The 14,863-nt window shown below is 39.6% G+C and overlaps 1 protein-coding gene across 4 annotated transcripts in view; it reads right to left on the bottom strand.

Moving 5' to 3' along the window:
- Positions 1-254: 254 nt before the first annotated feature.
- syngap1a (synaptic Ras GTPase activating protein 1a) overlaps positions 255-14,863 on the bottom strand; it is a 38,269-nt gene continuing 23,660 nt past the window's right edge. For 3 of the 4 annotated variants that reach the window (XM_034892507.1, XM_034892506.1, XM_034892504.1), the window contains 9 exons: positions 14,592-14,793; positions 13,921-14,111; positions 11,255-11,459; positions 9,944-10,528; positions 7,774-8,451; positions 7,446-7,607; positions 6,271-6,482; positions 3,518-3,590; positions 255-2,004 (listed from right to left, as the gene is read on the bottom strand). In XM_034892507.1, the coding sequence (XP_034748398.1) occupies positions 1,969-2,004; positions 3,518-3,590; positions 6,271-6,482; positions 7,446-7,607; positions 7,774-8,451; positions 9,944-10,528; positions 11,255-11,459; positions 13,921-14,111; positions 14,592-14,793 (2,344 nt within the window). In that variant the 3' untranslated portion in view covers positions 255-1,968. The remainder of the gene's footprint in view (positions 2,005-3,517; positions 3,591-6,270; positions 6,483-7,445; positions 7,608-7,773; positions 8,452-9,943; positions 10,529-11,254; positions 11,460-13,920; positions 14,112-14,591; positions 14,794-14,863) is intronic. The other variant, XM_034892505.1, reaches the window with a different exon arrangement.

Genomic DNA, 14,863 nt, shown 5'->3' with positions numbered 1-14,863 from the left:
ATATAAAGGGAGGGAGCTCTGCTAGACTCTACTTACTTTTTTGGTACCTGTACTTTCTTTTTTTGTTTTCCACTACGGATAGTAACCCCTCTATGTAGGAGGGATTCTCTGCTGATTGCCACAGTGCCGCCGCATGAAACTGCGTAACATCATCTTTAACACAACACTTGCTGAGTCCTTTCATTGACACTGACTGAATTGTCAATTCAACACCGTAGTCTGTTTATGGACTGCCATTTTTTTGTTTTTTTAAATCTGGGTCAAGTGTAAAAAAAATGCAGTTGCTGTTGACAGTAGCTTGGCTATTTAAAATTCAGGGGTTTGTGCAGGATTCCCTGTGTCACGCTAGTGACGGTTCTCTCTGACCAGATAGTGGTCTGCAGCACCAAAGAAAAAGTACCAGATACTATCCACTACCTTTGCAAATGTAAACCCCAAATAGACGGTGTGGAGCCATATCATGCAGTGGAAAAATGGCATTAGAGGTTTGTACTGTAAGAGACAGATTATAAAAAATGAAAGCAGCTGAGATATACCCAAGATATCCAGGCTCTTGGATACCATTTACACCTGGAATAAACATGCGGTCTGTAGGAGTAGCTTTTGAGTTTTCCCGTGCACATAGTAAATTAATAACACCCGTTCATGGCATGTCTTAGCGTCCCAGGTGTAAATGCAATGGCCCATGTGATGCCATTATCCAGACAATTTATCCTGATAGAGATCACACGGTTATACCAGGTGTAAATAGAACCTTATGCTCGACCCTACATTTCTCATAATGCAACCAATTGCATCTTTTCATCCCTCCCTGGTTAATGCCCATGTCTGTCAAATTCCCACCCCCCCGTGTTTGTAACAAAAACTGTGTGTTATGAATTTGGAGACTCCAGGCCCAGGCTGAGAAATAGAACGGTTTTCATAGGCTATAGTACCGTAGTACATGTACTGTACGCAGAAAAAAATCGGTTGAGTTCCCCTTTAAATTCAATATTTGCTTAGATGAGATTTTTCTCTTGTAGCTTTTTTAAAACGTCTTTTTAAAAGTACTTTGTATCACCACTTTGAAATGTCATACAGTATATTCTTTATTATGATTAATATTATTATTACAAAGTGAACAAAACACATTATGATGTCAGATTACTTATGTGAAGTATTTAAAGTAGTTTTAAGAAATACTTCTTCTATATACTGAAAGTCAAGAGATTGTTGTGGCTTTACGCTGAGTGCCATAGGAAAATCAACTGATGAGAAGGTTTAGATTGTATTTAAAGCAGTTAGTTGATTGTAATATTTGTTTGGCATGTATTCAGATGGGATGGCTGTCCTATAAAGGATGCATGAATCAAAATGATAACCAACTTTTGTAAGTAAAAATACCTTTGCAAAGAGAATATGTTACTAAATGATTCATTCAGAATCAAATAGTAATATGGGTCTTTGTTTGGGTTCTGCACCCGAGGATCATAGATGGTCACTGATTTACAACACGCTTGTTGCTTGTCAAAGGCGTCACCATGAGGGGATATTGTGCTTGTAAAAGCCTTTTCTAGATTTTGTCTGCAGCCGCTTAAGTGAGAAGCGATTGTGCTGCTTGTCATGGGGGTAACTCATGAATCCATCGTCAAGCCCAGTGTTAAAACACGTCTTCTCACTTCTTCCTATTAAATAAAGAAACTCATTAGGTTCAGTATTGCCATTGTTGTGGCATTGGCTTACATTTCAGTCAAAATGTGCAGACGATTCACTGCACACATTGGTCCTCACGCTAAACTGATTGTCAAGTTCTGGTACAGGCAAAGTTTGAATATGTGCAAAGTTTCTTTTAAGAAAGTTGAGAGATAAGCCTCCAGTGGTCCTGCTGGATCCACTGCAGAGCTTCTCCTCATGGGTTTTGTAGTATCTGAATCAATCTTCTTACACGCGAGTGACCATCATGAACTCTGGTCACTTTGGAATTGACAGTCAGGATCCGGGGTGGCCATAGCCCTGGTTGAAAGACTGAAGGGAGAGAAAACAGATAAAATGACATTTGGTCTCCATTTCCAGCTTCATATCGGTGCAAATCTAAAGGACATAATAAGCAAATAATACAGCAAATAATCCGATTTATACACTTTAGTTCTTATACTCAACTTTTACACCTACGTTTGGACAGAGCCAAGCTAGCTGCTTCTCTGTTTCCAGTATTTGTGCTAAGCTAACCAGCTGCTGGTTCCAGCTACATATTTAAAGGGGATAAACTTGATATTCAAAATGAAAACGGTCTAGAATTGCCTTCACAAGTGCCAAATACCAACGTTTATTGATGGCTCTCTGCATCTGATACCGATGCACAAGGCACTGACACGCACTCACATGCTTTAACATGCACTTGCAGATCAACCGGCTATCAGAAAATGAAACAGAGAAGCTCAGATCACAGCACACACAGAGGGAGTGTGACTCCATTATCTGCTCAGGAAACCATTACTCCAGTATTTCTTTACATAGATTTGTTTGCAACTATAATCGTGTTCTGTATATTAAGTACAGACCCTTCAACGTACAGACACGTATCGATCTTCGCATCTAACTCACGGCAAAAAATGGAAATTAGACGTATTTCCCAAAATGCTGAACTATTCCTTTGAATCTTAATACTCATTTTTCTGTCTATGGGAAAGAACTGTTCACACTCACATACAGTGATTAACACAACTCTACCAAAACCCAAAACAGAAACATTTAATGTCATGAGTGTTGTTCTTTATAGCTATTAAGTTTGAGCCAAAAAGGACGGCTTGCAAAATAATCCTTAACTACACTCTAAACTGGGCTGTTGAGTGTATACGTCTATTCTATTTAAACACTCATTTGTTTAAGTAATCTGTTGTAAAAACAATTACAATCTCTCAGCAGATGCAGCGGAGAAACACTTCTATATATGGTCTGTTTTCAGGAGGCAATTTAGTCTATTTGTTCTTGATATTGAGCGCTGAAAAAGGGTGACAGTGAATTTCAATGACAACAAATGTGTCTCCTAAGTTATTTCCTCTTTACCTGCGTCACAATCCGGCCCACATGGTGCATTCACAACACTGAGCCCTGCAGAATTACTGTGATGCAGCTGATGAGTCACACAGTCAAGGTTTTTTAATGATGAATGCATTCTGTGATACAATAATCATTTTTTTGTAAGTAATATTCCGTTTCAGTGTTGCAGACTTGCTATTCCTTCACAAAACTAGATTAACCTCTGTACATACATTTTAAATCAATCCAGCGCCTTATTTTTAGGAACAGCACTGTGTCGTCGCTCTCCTCTGAGTACAATGGTGAAATGTTCATTCAGATGTGACATAAACCTATTTTTGAAAGATGGGATAGGTGAAGAGTATGACTGCTGCAAACTTTTCCCCTGCATTGGCTTTGGCAAATGTGCTGAATGTGATGTAAGAATGATGCAAGCTATTTTAGGACATGACTGGTTTAGCAAATAGGGATGATAAAAGATGTAGACACAGGCACAAACCTGGTCTGTGAGGATTCGAGGCTTAATATCAGGTATGGCACCCCCTCTCAGCTCATCTTCCACAGCCATGAGTCTGACAACAGGGAAATAGAAACAAACAAACCGGTTGACAAAAATAGAATCAGGAAGCCGGTGTTCTTCAAATTTACTGTAGGATTATGTGGCCATATGATGATATTAAGGTCTTAACACATTTCTAGGTGCCATCAGCTATCCTCAGAGCTTCCTGAAACTAAATCTAAAATGCCTTCAGAACAATTCAGGCAGTTTAAATTCAGCTGGTCAGATATAAAGTAAAATTTTGGCAGGATAGTTAAGTGTGCACCCATCTGCTGTATCTGTATTCAGAGGAAATGTTTACTTTAAAAGGAACTATGTGAGGTAATTTACATGTATTTATCGTTTTGTCTTGCCAATATGTGAACAGATTGTAATGTAATTTAAAAACCTATAGTTGCCTAAAAAAATCCAAATGATGTGACGTTTATGCACCCTCCTAAGTGCTTAGCCTCTCTTTAGCTTCCCTACAGTGCCAACAGTGTGCAACACCAGCTAACGTTAGCTAAGAAATGGAGCCCACTGGGAGACATAGGTAGCTTACGGGTTACAGTGTGTACCATCAAGGCTGAATCCTTACTGCAGCGGCCCGGATTCAAGTCTGTCCTTTGCTGTATGTCTCTCCTTCTCTCACCTCTACCTTTCATCTCTCTCACTATTAAACAAAGCAAACATTCCTAAAAAGAAAGGAAATGGAGTCCGCTAACATTAACAAACATACCACAACAGTGCCCAAAACAAAGTTCATGTAAGCACAAAAAAATGGGTAAAGCCCATCTGGCCAAACAGGATGTAACCGTCGTCAGGGGGAAAAACTAGGGTCAACATGAGCAGGGCATTCAATTGATCAATAGAGCCTATGAAGTGTGAACGTGAGTAACAGGATGCTGACTGCAGTTCAACTAACGACCACCGGTATCATTAATAACAAGGATTTCCTGAAAACTGCACAAAGTACCTTTAACTCAAGGAGGCTTTCTACCAAATGAGATGAGATGTAAGATCTGTACTGTAACTCCAACTATACAAAACTTTGGCTTTTGAAAATTTGTTAAATGTGGTACACTACGCATTTCATTGGGTAGGAATCCCACTTTGTTCCTTGAAACATTTCCTTCAAGTATACCTAGTATCTGTTTTTTGAAAAAAATAAATGAATCTTGTGATGTGTTTCATATTAAAAGTATGAGCCTAATGGGTATGATTTTTGGTATAAGTTGTGATATTTAAATGAGCTAGATCTAAATCAATAGTTCCACATTTGAGTAAATATACTTATTTGCCTTCTCTGAGATTTGGTTGAGCAGGTCGATCCCACTCTTATGTCTGTCCATCAAAGGTACCCTTTGGAGTTTTGGACTGCTACTGGGACTATGGAGAAATATGTTGTTGAGTAGGTCCATTTCGTGTTGTACAGGCTTAGGTTTTTAGAAAAATCTGCGAAAGAAAATGTGAATTAATGTGTGTTTCCATCTACCACTGTGCGAATGTTAGGAGTCCGGTTCATTGAGACGACTTTTGAAAGAGCGTCAGTCAAAACTCAAACGGAAATGGAAAACAATGGAATAAAACATGATGTAAATATGGGAATATGCTTTTTCATGTATTATTTGAAGTTACTTTCTCATCATTGCTCCACACAGATCTGATGTTTTGGTCTGCCGCCATTTTTTATCTTTTCAGTAGACGCTTAAGTTAAATGCTTCATGTGTGTCATTAATTTATGGGCCAAGTCATATTTCCATTAGATTTTGTTGCACTTTGCTATGATTGATAAACCAACTTTTCAACCGCAGCCAAGTGGTAAAATGTTTTTTTTGTGATATTTCATTTTTTCCAATTGTTCTGCATTTCCACTCAGGTTTTATTATGCACAAATTGAATAAGTGCATATAAACGGACATAATGATGGACAGAAACGCATGGACTTAGATAACACAAAACAAATTGTTTAGTCAACATAAACTCCACAGGGTACTTTATGTCTGGAGTAGATGATAAGCTTACCTTAGCAAAAAAACTACCAGCACCTCTAAAGCTCACAAATGAACATGCTGTACCTCATTTCTTTATTCCAAATAAAAACAGAAATGTAAAAACTATTTGTAGCTTTAAGGTTAAGAAGTCAGCTTTTCTGGTTGTGTCCAAATTAAAAACTGTTTGCTCTAGCTTCCATTTTTTTATGCTAAGCTATGCTAATTGCCTCCTGTCTCCAGCACAGATATGAGAGTGGTATCTTTTCATTTAACTCTCAGCAAGAAAGCATAATGGGGTATTACGCAAAATGTTGAATTGTATCTTTAAAAAATGGACAGATATGACATCATGCAAGTTGCATTTGAGTGGAAGACTATACTAACATAGTTTGTTAATCATATGTTTTAAAGGTCTTAAAGGTTTGGAAAGATTGGCGCTTAATACTTCTTCCTTCACAAAGCCCAGATGTGTTTGTCTGAATACACATACAGCAGACCAAAAACATTTCTTTAAATGAGCAATTTGTAAAACCTCACCCCTTTTAACCACCTTTACTTGTATACAACTGTTCTATACAAATTTTATAATTTAATACACATTAACTTGTTTTCTGTTTATAATTTGTTAACTTTGTAGAAATATCCGTCTGACTGATTTGTTTGGCATAGAGAAAGCCAAGCAGTAACTGGCAGCACTACTTCAACCTGTACACTAATCACCTGTTGATGATGCCTTTAATTTGTGAGTCCTTTTCAACTTGCTGCTGCTTTAGACGGCGCTCACTGTCTTCCAGGCGGTTCTGATACTGCATTAGGATCTTGCTTGTCTGCTGTTCCTGCGACACAAGTCTCTGCTCATATTCTTCAAGCTTGCGATGAGACATCTTCAGCCGTTCCTTCAAGGAATATATCTCTTCTTCGTACTCTTTTACCTGAAATAAAAATACAGTCACGTTACCATTGTCTTCACCGGTGATGGAGTATAACTAAGGACAAATATGACGTACTTGTACATTACTTGAGTCTTTTTGTCATGCCACTTTCTACTTCTACTCTATATTAATCTGACAGCTACAAGTACAGCGGAAATTATTAAACGCACATATATTTTTTACAGTGTGGTATTGGTCCCTGGTATTCAGCAATATTGCTGAAAGACAAGGGATTTTGTCAATATTAGCTGCTTTCTGACCAGGTAACTACAGGAACTTAGTTATCGGAATAGTCCACTACCGGTTTTGCCATTTGAATGTTCACTGGCCAAGTGGGCAAAGGAACTGGTAGGAGGGGTAAGGGAGTGACGCAAGCACAGCAACGATCTTTATAGCGTTAAAATCGGACAACAAATACACCAAAAAATGTATCAACTAAATCTAATGTATATAGCCTATGTCATAATTTAACGAAATCTTCGGATGAGAAACGGGAAACAGGTATCTCTTTCTCCCCTGTCTCTGCGTGCTCGTGCATGCGTGCGTGCGTGTGTGTGTGAGAGAGAGAGAGAGAGAGAGAGAGAGAGAGAGACGACAGGCTACGACAGGCGATGAGCTAGCGGCCCCAGCAGGCACTAGCTGGCTGTTGAACATTTGGCAACAATGTTAGCAATACTGCCTATATTTAAAATCTAAACAGTTAATTTCTTGCCTGAAACGTTCTCTGAAGTGAATTTAGTGATGAATAAGATTACGAAAATTAACTCTTGTTGACCTAGGTTCCTATGCGAAAAAAGGGAACAGCGAAAAGACACTGTCATGAAGTAGGAGCTGAAACTGACCAGATGGTCACTTTTTTCTCATGCTATTTGGCCAAAATCAGAAATACTTTGATACAAAAAGAGCTTCTTTACTTTTTATGAGTTAGCTTTTTGATAAATAAATAAATAAATAAATGCTGACCCTCTCTAATCGTGACTCATCCATGCTCTTGGAGTACTCTTTCAGCTGACCCTCACGGTCTGGCCGCAGGCTTTCTATGTCAGCAGAGAGATGTGGCATGTTGGACACCCAGGCGACTGTCCGTTCATTGAGGGCCGGGGTGCTCAGGGTCGATGGAGACCCCTGGAAAAAACAACAATAACAACAACAACACAGGTGAGTCATGGTTTAAATTCATGTGTTAATATTAGAAATACCTTGAAAACATAGCCACATACTTGCATGCTGTATAAAATAAAACATGAAAACTCTGACAAGCTTTAAATTAAGAGACAGTAGTTAGATTCACCTGTTTATTGCCTGGTTTGAGCAGATGCTGCTGTGGAGGCTGCAGTTGTGTCGGTTGAGACTTCTTTGTGCTTTTTGTGGGCGTGTCTGTTGACTCCTCTGCAGCTGCCTGTGGGCCCGGGTTCTCTTTAGCGGAACTCGTCTGGTACGGGAGTCCAGGAGCTGGACTGTCTGTCACAGACAGCTGGGATTCCTGTTGTTGCTGCTGAAGTTGCTGTTGATGTTGTTGCTGTTGATGTTGCTGCTGTTGATGTTGCTGCTGTTGGTGTTGCTGCTGTTGCTGTTGCTGGTGTTGCTGCTGTTGGTGTTGCTGAAGTTGTTGCTGCTGATGTTGCTGCTGTTGGAGTTGTTGTTGGAGTTGTTGTTGTTGGAGTTGTTGTTGTTGTTGCTGCTGATGTTGTGGCGGCTGCTGAGAATGGCGCGATTTTGGCTGACTGCCGCTGAAGTTTGTGTCAGAAGAGTCGAGGAGGAGGTTCCTGCTCTGTGGGCGAACCTTTGGTGGCGTGGCAGTGGCTGGAGTGTTAATGGATCGCTGTGACTTGAGATGTTGTGGATGAGCCATGGATGACTGGCGGCTTGGGTGCACTGTAGTAGGTGGTGTGGCCAAGGAGGCAGGGGTGCCTGTCCCAGTGGCTGTCTGAGATACAACTCCCATCAGGTGCTGCTGCTGGAGAGACTCCTGAGAGGAGAGATTAAGGTGAGAGACAAACATGAAATTGTTAAAAACAAATTGTGTAAAGTTAAAAAAAAGAAGAAAAAAAATCTTACTTTGATGCCCCCCAGTGGTAAAATCCCCAAAACAACACAAAGCCAAACAGCGTAGTGCACATTAGTAAAGACGCAATAAGTACAAAAATAACCAAAGAATTAAAGCAGTTGGAGCAGACATCATGTTTTCTGGGATTGTTCCAGATATGTGATGTGACAAAAACTGAATGATGATGTTTTCAGAGAAGCATACCTGTCTGGATGGTTGGAAATGGTTGGTGTTTTGGCCCTAAACCATTTAGTTACAATGTATGAATACATGTATAGCTTGCTGTTTAGCTGTATTGATAGATCTTCAGTCTGATCTTCAGTACACAGCAGGTTAGACTGTGCATAATATAATGATATGTGCAGTATCAACAGTTATGACACGCTTTTCTGCCCTGTTGAAACAAGGACACAGTTCAATTGATGTCGAGTTCAGCTGACTAGTGAATGATCCTACTTTTAGTGTGTTGTTTGTAGCTTAGCAAGTGTCCCTCAAAAGTGCCCTTACATTACAGTTAGATATGCATATTCTGCTGCTCATGAGAGGGTCATTCCTATTTTATTTGGAACACAGTAAAAACAGAATTATAAGCAGGATCTAATAAACTGCAAGGGCAAATCTGAATTCATGCAGATATACTTGTTGCTCAACCAAGGCAATTTGGCTTGAAATGGAGAAAAAAACAATCCAGGTATTTTTAAGAAATCAAAACATCAAAAGTAGAAACAAATGAGGGGCATAAGCTAGGGGATCCACTGACATGTACACAATAAAAAAAAGAGGTATGTGCAGTTTCAAGCTTTGGGTTTTACTCAACAGAAGCACCTTATGGTTTCAAAGTAAAACATTGTTTCCCCAGAGTAATTCTTATGTGAGGGATATTCATTCTGATCTTCTGTGTATACTGTGAAAGGTGTGACAGCCAGGACACAGCAATAGCAATGTTAAAATTGTGAGTTTATGGACAACCTAACAAGTTCTCCACTTAGTGGTGCTCTTTAAAACACAATGCAATTCTGGATTTTCAGCTACAGCTCAGTATGTAGACCAATTTCTGTCCTGATAGAAATGGCCTCTTCTAGGTTATACACTTATTAACAGACTGAGAAATGTTCTGTTGCCACAAGTTAAGGTTAACAATCTATGATTTCAGTCACCTCAGTTATGGAAGGTTTAGGTGCAACGTTACATTGCTTTTACCAGAACCCTAAATTATGGATTCCTACAGTATAGAGTGGTGTTGCAGCCATACATATAATTGTAGACACCAAATAGTTAAGGTTTCTTTATACTATGGGGGTCCCCTGTTTAGATAAAATTGTACTATTATGTCAGATATAAGACTTGCAGATATTTGTGAAGCAAAGGCATTGTTGCATATCATTAGGTGTGAAGATAAGTTAGAGATTCCTACCTGCACCTGCAGTGACAGCTGGTGCCAAGCGTAGTCATTGCTCTGATTCTGCCGGGTGAAATCATCACTGTAACTGTGTGAGTGGACAATGCTGGGCTGCACCAGACTGCTCTGTGATCGCAGGGCGGACAAGTCTTCGCTGCGAGAGAAAGCACTGTTGCCAAAGGCCGGTGCGTAGTCGTGGTGGCCATTCTCAGGCTCGGGGGCGAGGAGGAGAGGAGGGGGATGAGGCTGAGATTGAGACTGAGCTGGGGAGTTTTGGGCAGCCAGATGGAATAGCGGGTTCTGGAAAGAAAGGGGGAAGTGCATGGCCGCTGCTGCCTGCTGCTGCTGCTGAGAGATGGATTCGGTGGGCCCCCCTATGTGGCCCATCTGGCTCAGCCTCAAACCTGAGCCAGCGGAGCCTGCTGGCATATGCCCCCCCACACGAAGAGGACCACAAAGGTTCCCAAAGCTGTGGCCCAGGCCGGCGATGGAGGCTTGAGAGGAGGTGAGCATGTCTCCCACAGAGTTCAGGTTGGAAATGCTGTTCATTCGGGAGTCCTGAAGATCCATCATGGACACACTTTTGTTCACACTATGGACCTGAGAGAAACAATAGAAAAGGATTTTGTTATATACATGAAATGAAAATGACAGAAAATACAGATGCATTTTATTTAGTGTACAGGAAATGTGTTATTTTAGTTTTAATTGTATTTATTTTTATAGTGATATTGATGAATTTAGACAGCTAAATGCATTCATACAATTAGGCTAGACCAATGTTTACCTCTTCTGTTTTTTGTTTTATTCAATTTTAGATTTTTTGTTGCCTTGTTTTTCTTTTTGTCCCTCACCATCTTCCAGTGTTGCCTCAAGATCCATGTCTTCATCTCTGCCTATCTGTAGCCACACGTCCCCTCCCTTTTCTGTGCTTAAATCTTATTTTGTGTTTTTATGTTTTGCCCTGTTTTGTTTTTTACCTTGCACTGGAAAGCAACGTTGGGTCCTTGAAAAGCGCTATACAAATAATTATTAATATTATTTTCTGTCTCATCTTGTTGTTGAAAAGTCCTGTACAAATAAACCTGCCTTTCCATATCTTTTACTTAATAACTACTTCATTTGTCTTAGGTTTATAAAATCCGCACACCAAAGTAATATCAGAGTTATACCATGTTGTATTATTTTGTAAGTGGAAAATGCTAGCGATTTTTAATGTTATTTTATAACATAATTATGTTCCGATACTTGCAGAGAATGCTTAAAAAGCTGCAGAATTAAGAGACATAAAATCCGCAAACAGAATCAGATAATTTGACATCGTACCTTTGGATCTGGTTCAGTGATGTCCGAGCTGCTTGTGCAGTATGCAGGACTGGATCGAGCCAGCGGTGGACGGGTCACGTAGAACACTTCCCTCGACGAGCGGAGGTCTCGTTCTGCATGACGCCTCATGTTCAGATTCGATGAGAGGGATTCTACAGCCGAGATTCCAGTCGTAGGGGATGGGAGGCGAGAGATGTCTATTGAACTGCAGATACACAATGAAAAACAAATGTTACAAATTGCTTTCATGGGTTTATTAACACTGTCTCATAAGTATTTGTACTTGATTCTATTCTGCATTATCCCTATAGTTTTAAATAACGTGGGCCATATGGAGAGATATAAAAGTGTACGCCCAGCTGCTCCCAACCCTTGAATTCACCCTTTAATATGCCATATCTCCTTGCAGTCCCTCATCATTGCTTGTATGACATTGCAAGTTGTGAGAGGTGTTTTTTTTTAGAATGATTTTCGGAGGCCTGAAAGGAGACAAGACTGCCTACAGGGAGGAAGTACAGAGACTGAACAGAACAGTGCACAAAGAAAAACTTGGCACTTTACACCCAAAAAACACACAAAAAAACTGATTTTTGACTTCAGGGAGAAACAGGTTGATCTCCAGCCACTCTACATTAAAGAGGATTGAGTGGAAAAAGCATCTAGTGTTTTTCTAGGTTTTTTGGCACAGAAGATCTCACGTGGACAATAAACACACAATCACTGGTTAAAAAAGACCAAACTCAACTCTACTTCCTGAGAACACTCAGGAAGATTAATCTGTCACAAGACCATCTGGTGTCTTTCTACAGTTGTTCAATTGAGAGTGTCCTGACCTATGGGAACCTTTTATGGTATAGCAACAGCTCTGCAGAAGACAAAAAGGCTCTGTTTACATAAAAACTGCAGAGAAATTACCAACACTCATTTGCCTACGTTGGAAGACATCTACATCTCCTGAAGCCCGCGGAAGGCATTCAGAATCACAAAGGCCTTACATCACCCAGCACATGAACTGTTTGAACTCCTCCCTCTCTGGGAAGAGATACGTACAGGTCCATCAGAGCACGGACCACAAGACTCACGAACAGCTATTACCCTGAAGCCACCACCACACTGAACTCTGCACTGAAATCAAAGACCTTATAGACCCAACTGTGCAATAGGAATTGTTCTTCCAGTTATTTTTCATTTATTTATTTATTTTTACAAATCCTTTTTTACCCTTCAACCTTTTAACATGCATTTGTTGACATTGTGTATGCAAGTTGCATGTGTTTCAATGTGAGATGTTTTGAACAGGTATATCAAATGTATTTACATTTATGCTTAAAGGATATTTTTGAGCACCGTCTCAGGTAGTGCACCTGAATCTCATTGGATGTAAATGCAATGACAATTGAATGAATCGTATCTTATCAAGCAGCATTTTGCAAAGAAACAGATTTATTTGAGACATTTATCAGAATTTGTTATTTTCTTTTTTCTCAACTATCTTACCAATCACTAGATGTACATTGTGACACATAGGAGTTCTCCCTCCCATGACACACCTACTTTAGCTTGTTAATTGTAAATTGATTTCCGGAATTAAAAAAATAAATAAAAAAAAGGTAAGTTTGGTTTAAAATTAAATTGTAAAGATTAATTAATAATTTGAAAAAACAATGGTAGCACCATACCTTTGCTATTTTCATTTCATAGTGAAACGTGAAGAAACCATCAACAATTTGTATTCACAGTAAAGTGTTTTTGATCATATGCACCTGTCTATGTGTTTTAATTGTCTGCAAGGACTACACCACTTTCATTATGCCATTGTTGCATAAAGAAACATTTGGAAATCCAGTAAGTAAAAGGCCTAACCTCCATCAAGTTGGTTGCCTGATGCCTGTGGGGTTAGAGCTATACGAGGAGTGGCAGGTGTGTTTTTCAGATGTTGGATCACCATCCTTCTCTGACCTTCTCATTCAATTACATGTTTACTGCTGCAGATTGTGTTACAACAGACTAGTGCTTGGTATGACAGTAAACACGAAATAGCTGCAGTGGAGTCCTCTGAGATTACTTACTGTTTTTCTCTTACTTAAAGAGTTATTATTTAAAAATGTATGCTGTAATGAGAGCAACGGTCTCTTGACAATAGGAGAGTGCAGACATGAATTAAAACACAGAGGAATGAGGTTTGGGTAGGAGAGTCTGGGAACAGATGGTGCTGGCAATTATCAATTTATAAACTACTTAAAAAGCCTGAAGAGGTGCATTAGCATTAGCACTATGGGCTCTTAGAAATATGCCAGTGTTTTGTTTTGAGCTACTTAATTCTCATTTATTGTGTATTCTTGGCCTTTTTATTTTGTACTGTTAAATTCAGCCTTGTTAAACTGTCATTCCTCTGTTTATGTGCACATTTGTAATTATGACCATTCACATTGGTTTTATAAAGTCACAGCACGGATCAATCATCTATTCACTGGGTGGTGATGGCACAGTGGATATGACACATGCCTTTGGTGTGGGAGATCTGGGATAAAAGCTTCATAGATGTTCAAATGTAAAAGCATAACCCATCTTGGCGCAGTCCTCTTTAAGGACATGCAAATCCAATTTCACATGAAGAAGTGATAAGAACAAAAATTCACTACAAAGAAAACCATCACCAGGGATACCTGTTTAAGTCACGCATCATAAGGCTTTGGAAGTCAGAGGACATGAGACGATTGAAAGATGGTCGCGAGAAGAGTCTGTCCTTCGGTCGGTCCGGTTGGTGATTTGTAGGCATGTGCAGCTGCGGGTTCCTAAGGGCAACGCTGATGTCATTCAGCAACCGTGGTAGGGGTCCGAGTTTAAGAATAGCATCCTACAACATAGAAAGGTTCATTCATATTACTATTCATTCACATTATTCAGTGTTTTATGCAGCCCAGTAGAAAATGTTCCCCGGCTCAGTACTTGTCCGTGCCCCGGGGACTGGAAACCTCTGCTTTATACAGTATAATTCACTTATTCATTCATAAAGTCAAATATCATTCCAAAAAAGCAGGGAACACACAAAACACATAGTATAGCAATTCAAAAGCACATACTGTTCAATTCAATTTAAAGAGAATTTAGGGCCGAGCATAAAATATACTACAATACAATTTCAATGTATTAACAGTGTAAACCCTAGAGATAAAAAATAAAATACTTATTCCACCTCAGTTCTACAAGAGTTCAAATAACATTCATCCTGTGTTCGATAGAAAACTGCAGAACCTCATTTTCCAACTCTCCTCTCTCCACATTCTTCAGTGATAGAAATAAATTGAATTAAAATGTTCCATTTAATCATATCTACCTTGCTAAGCTGGCCCATGACTTCCCACAGCAAGCTGTGGAGCATGGACAATTCTCTGCCGAGGTCAATGTAGCCCTCAAACCCTCCAGCGTTTCCTCCGGCGTCCATGTTGGAAATCTCATAGAGAAACTGCTGCATGGAGCCCCACTCCATCTCCAGGAACTCGTTCATGAAATACATGTATTCCTCTTTAGGTCCAAATCTGCAAAGACAATAATGACAGGATACATGAAGACAGAGAAGAAGATGGAAACATTCTGTACAGTGCACCG

The sequence above is a fragment of the Etheostoma cragini genome, chromosome 14, assembly GCF_013103735.1.
Source record: "Etheostoma cragini isolate CJK2018 chromosome 14, CSU_Ecrag_1.0, whole genome shotgun sequence".
In the NCBI taxonomy this organism is placed as follows: Eukaryota; Metazoa; Chordata; class Actinopteri; order Perciformes; family Percidae; genus Etheostoma; species Etheostoma cragini.
This window is presented reverse-complemented; position numbering and strand designations above follow the sequence as displayed.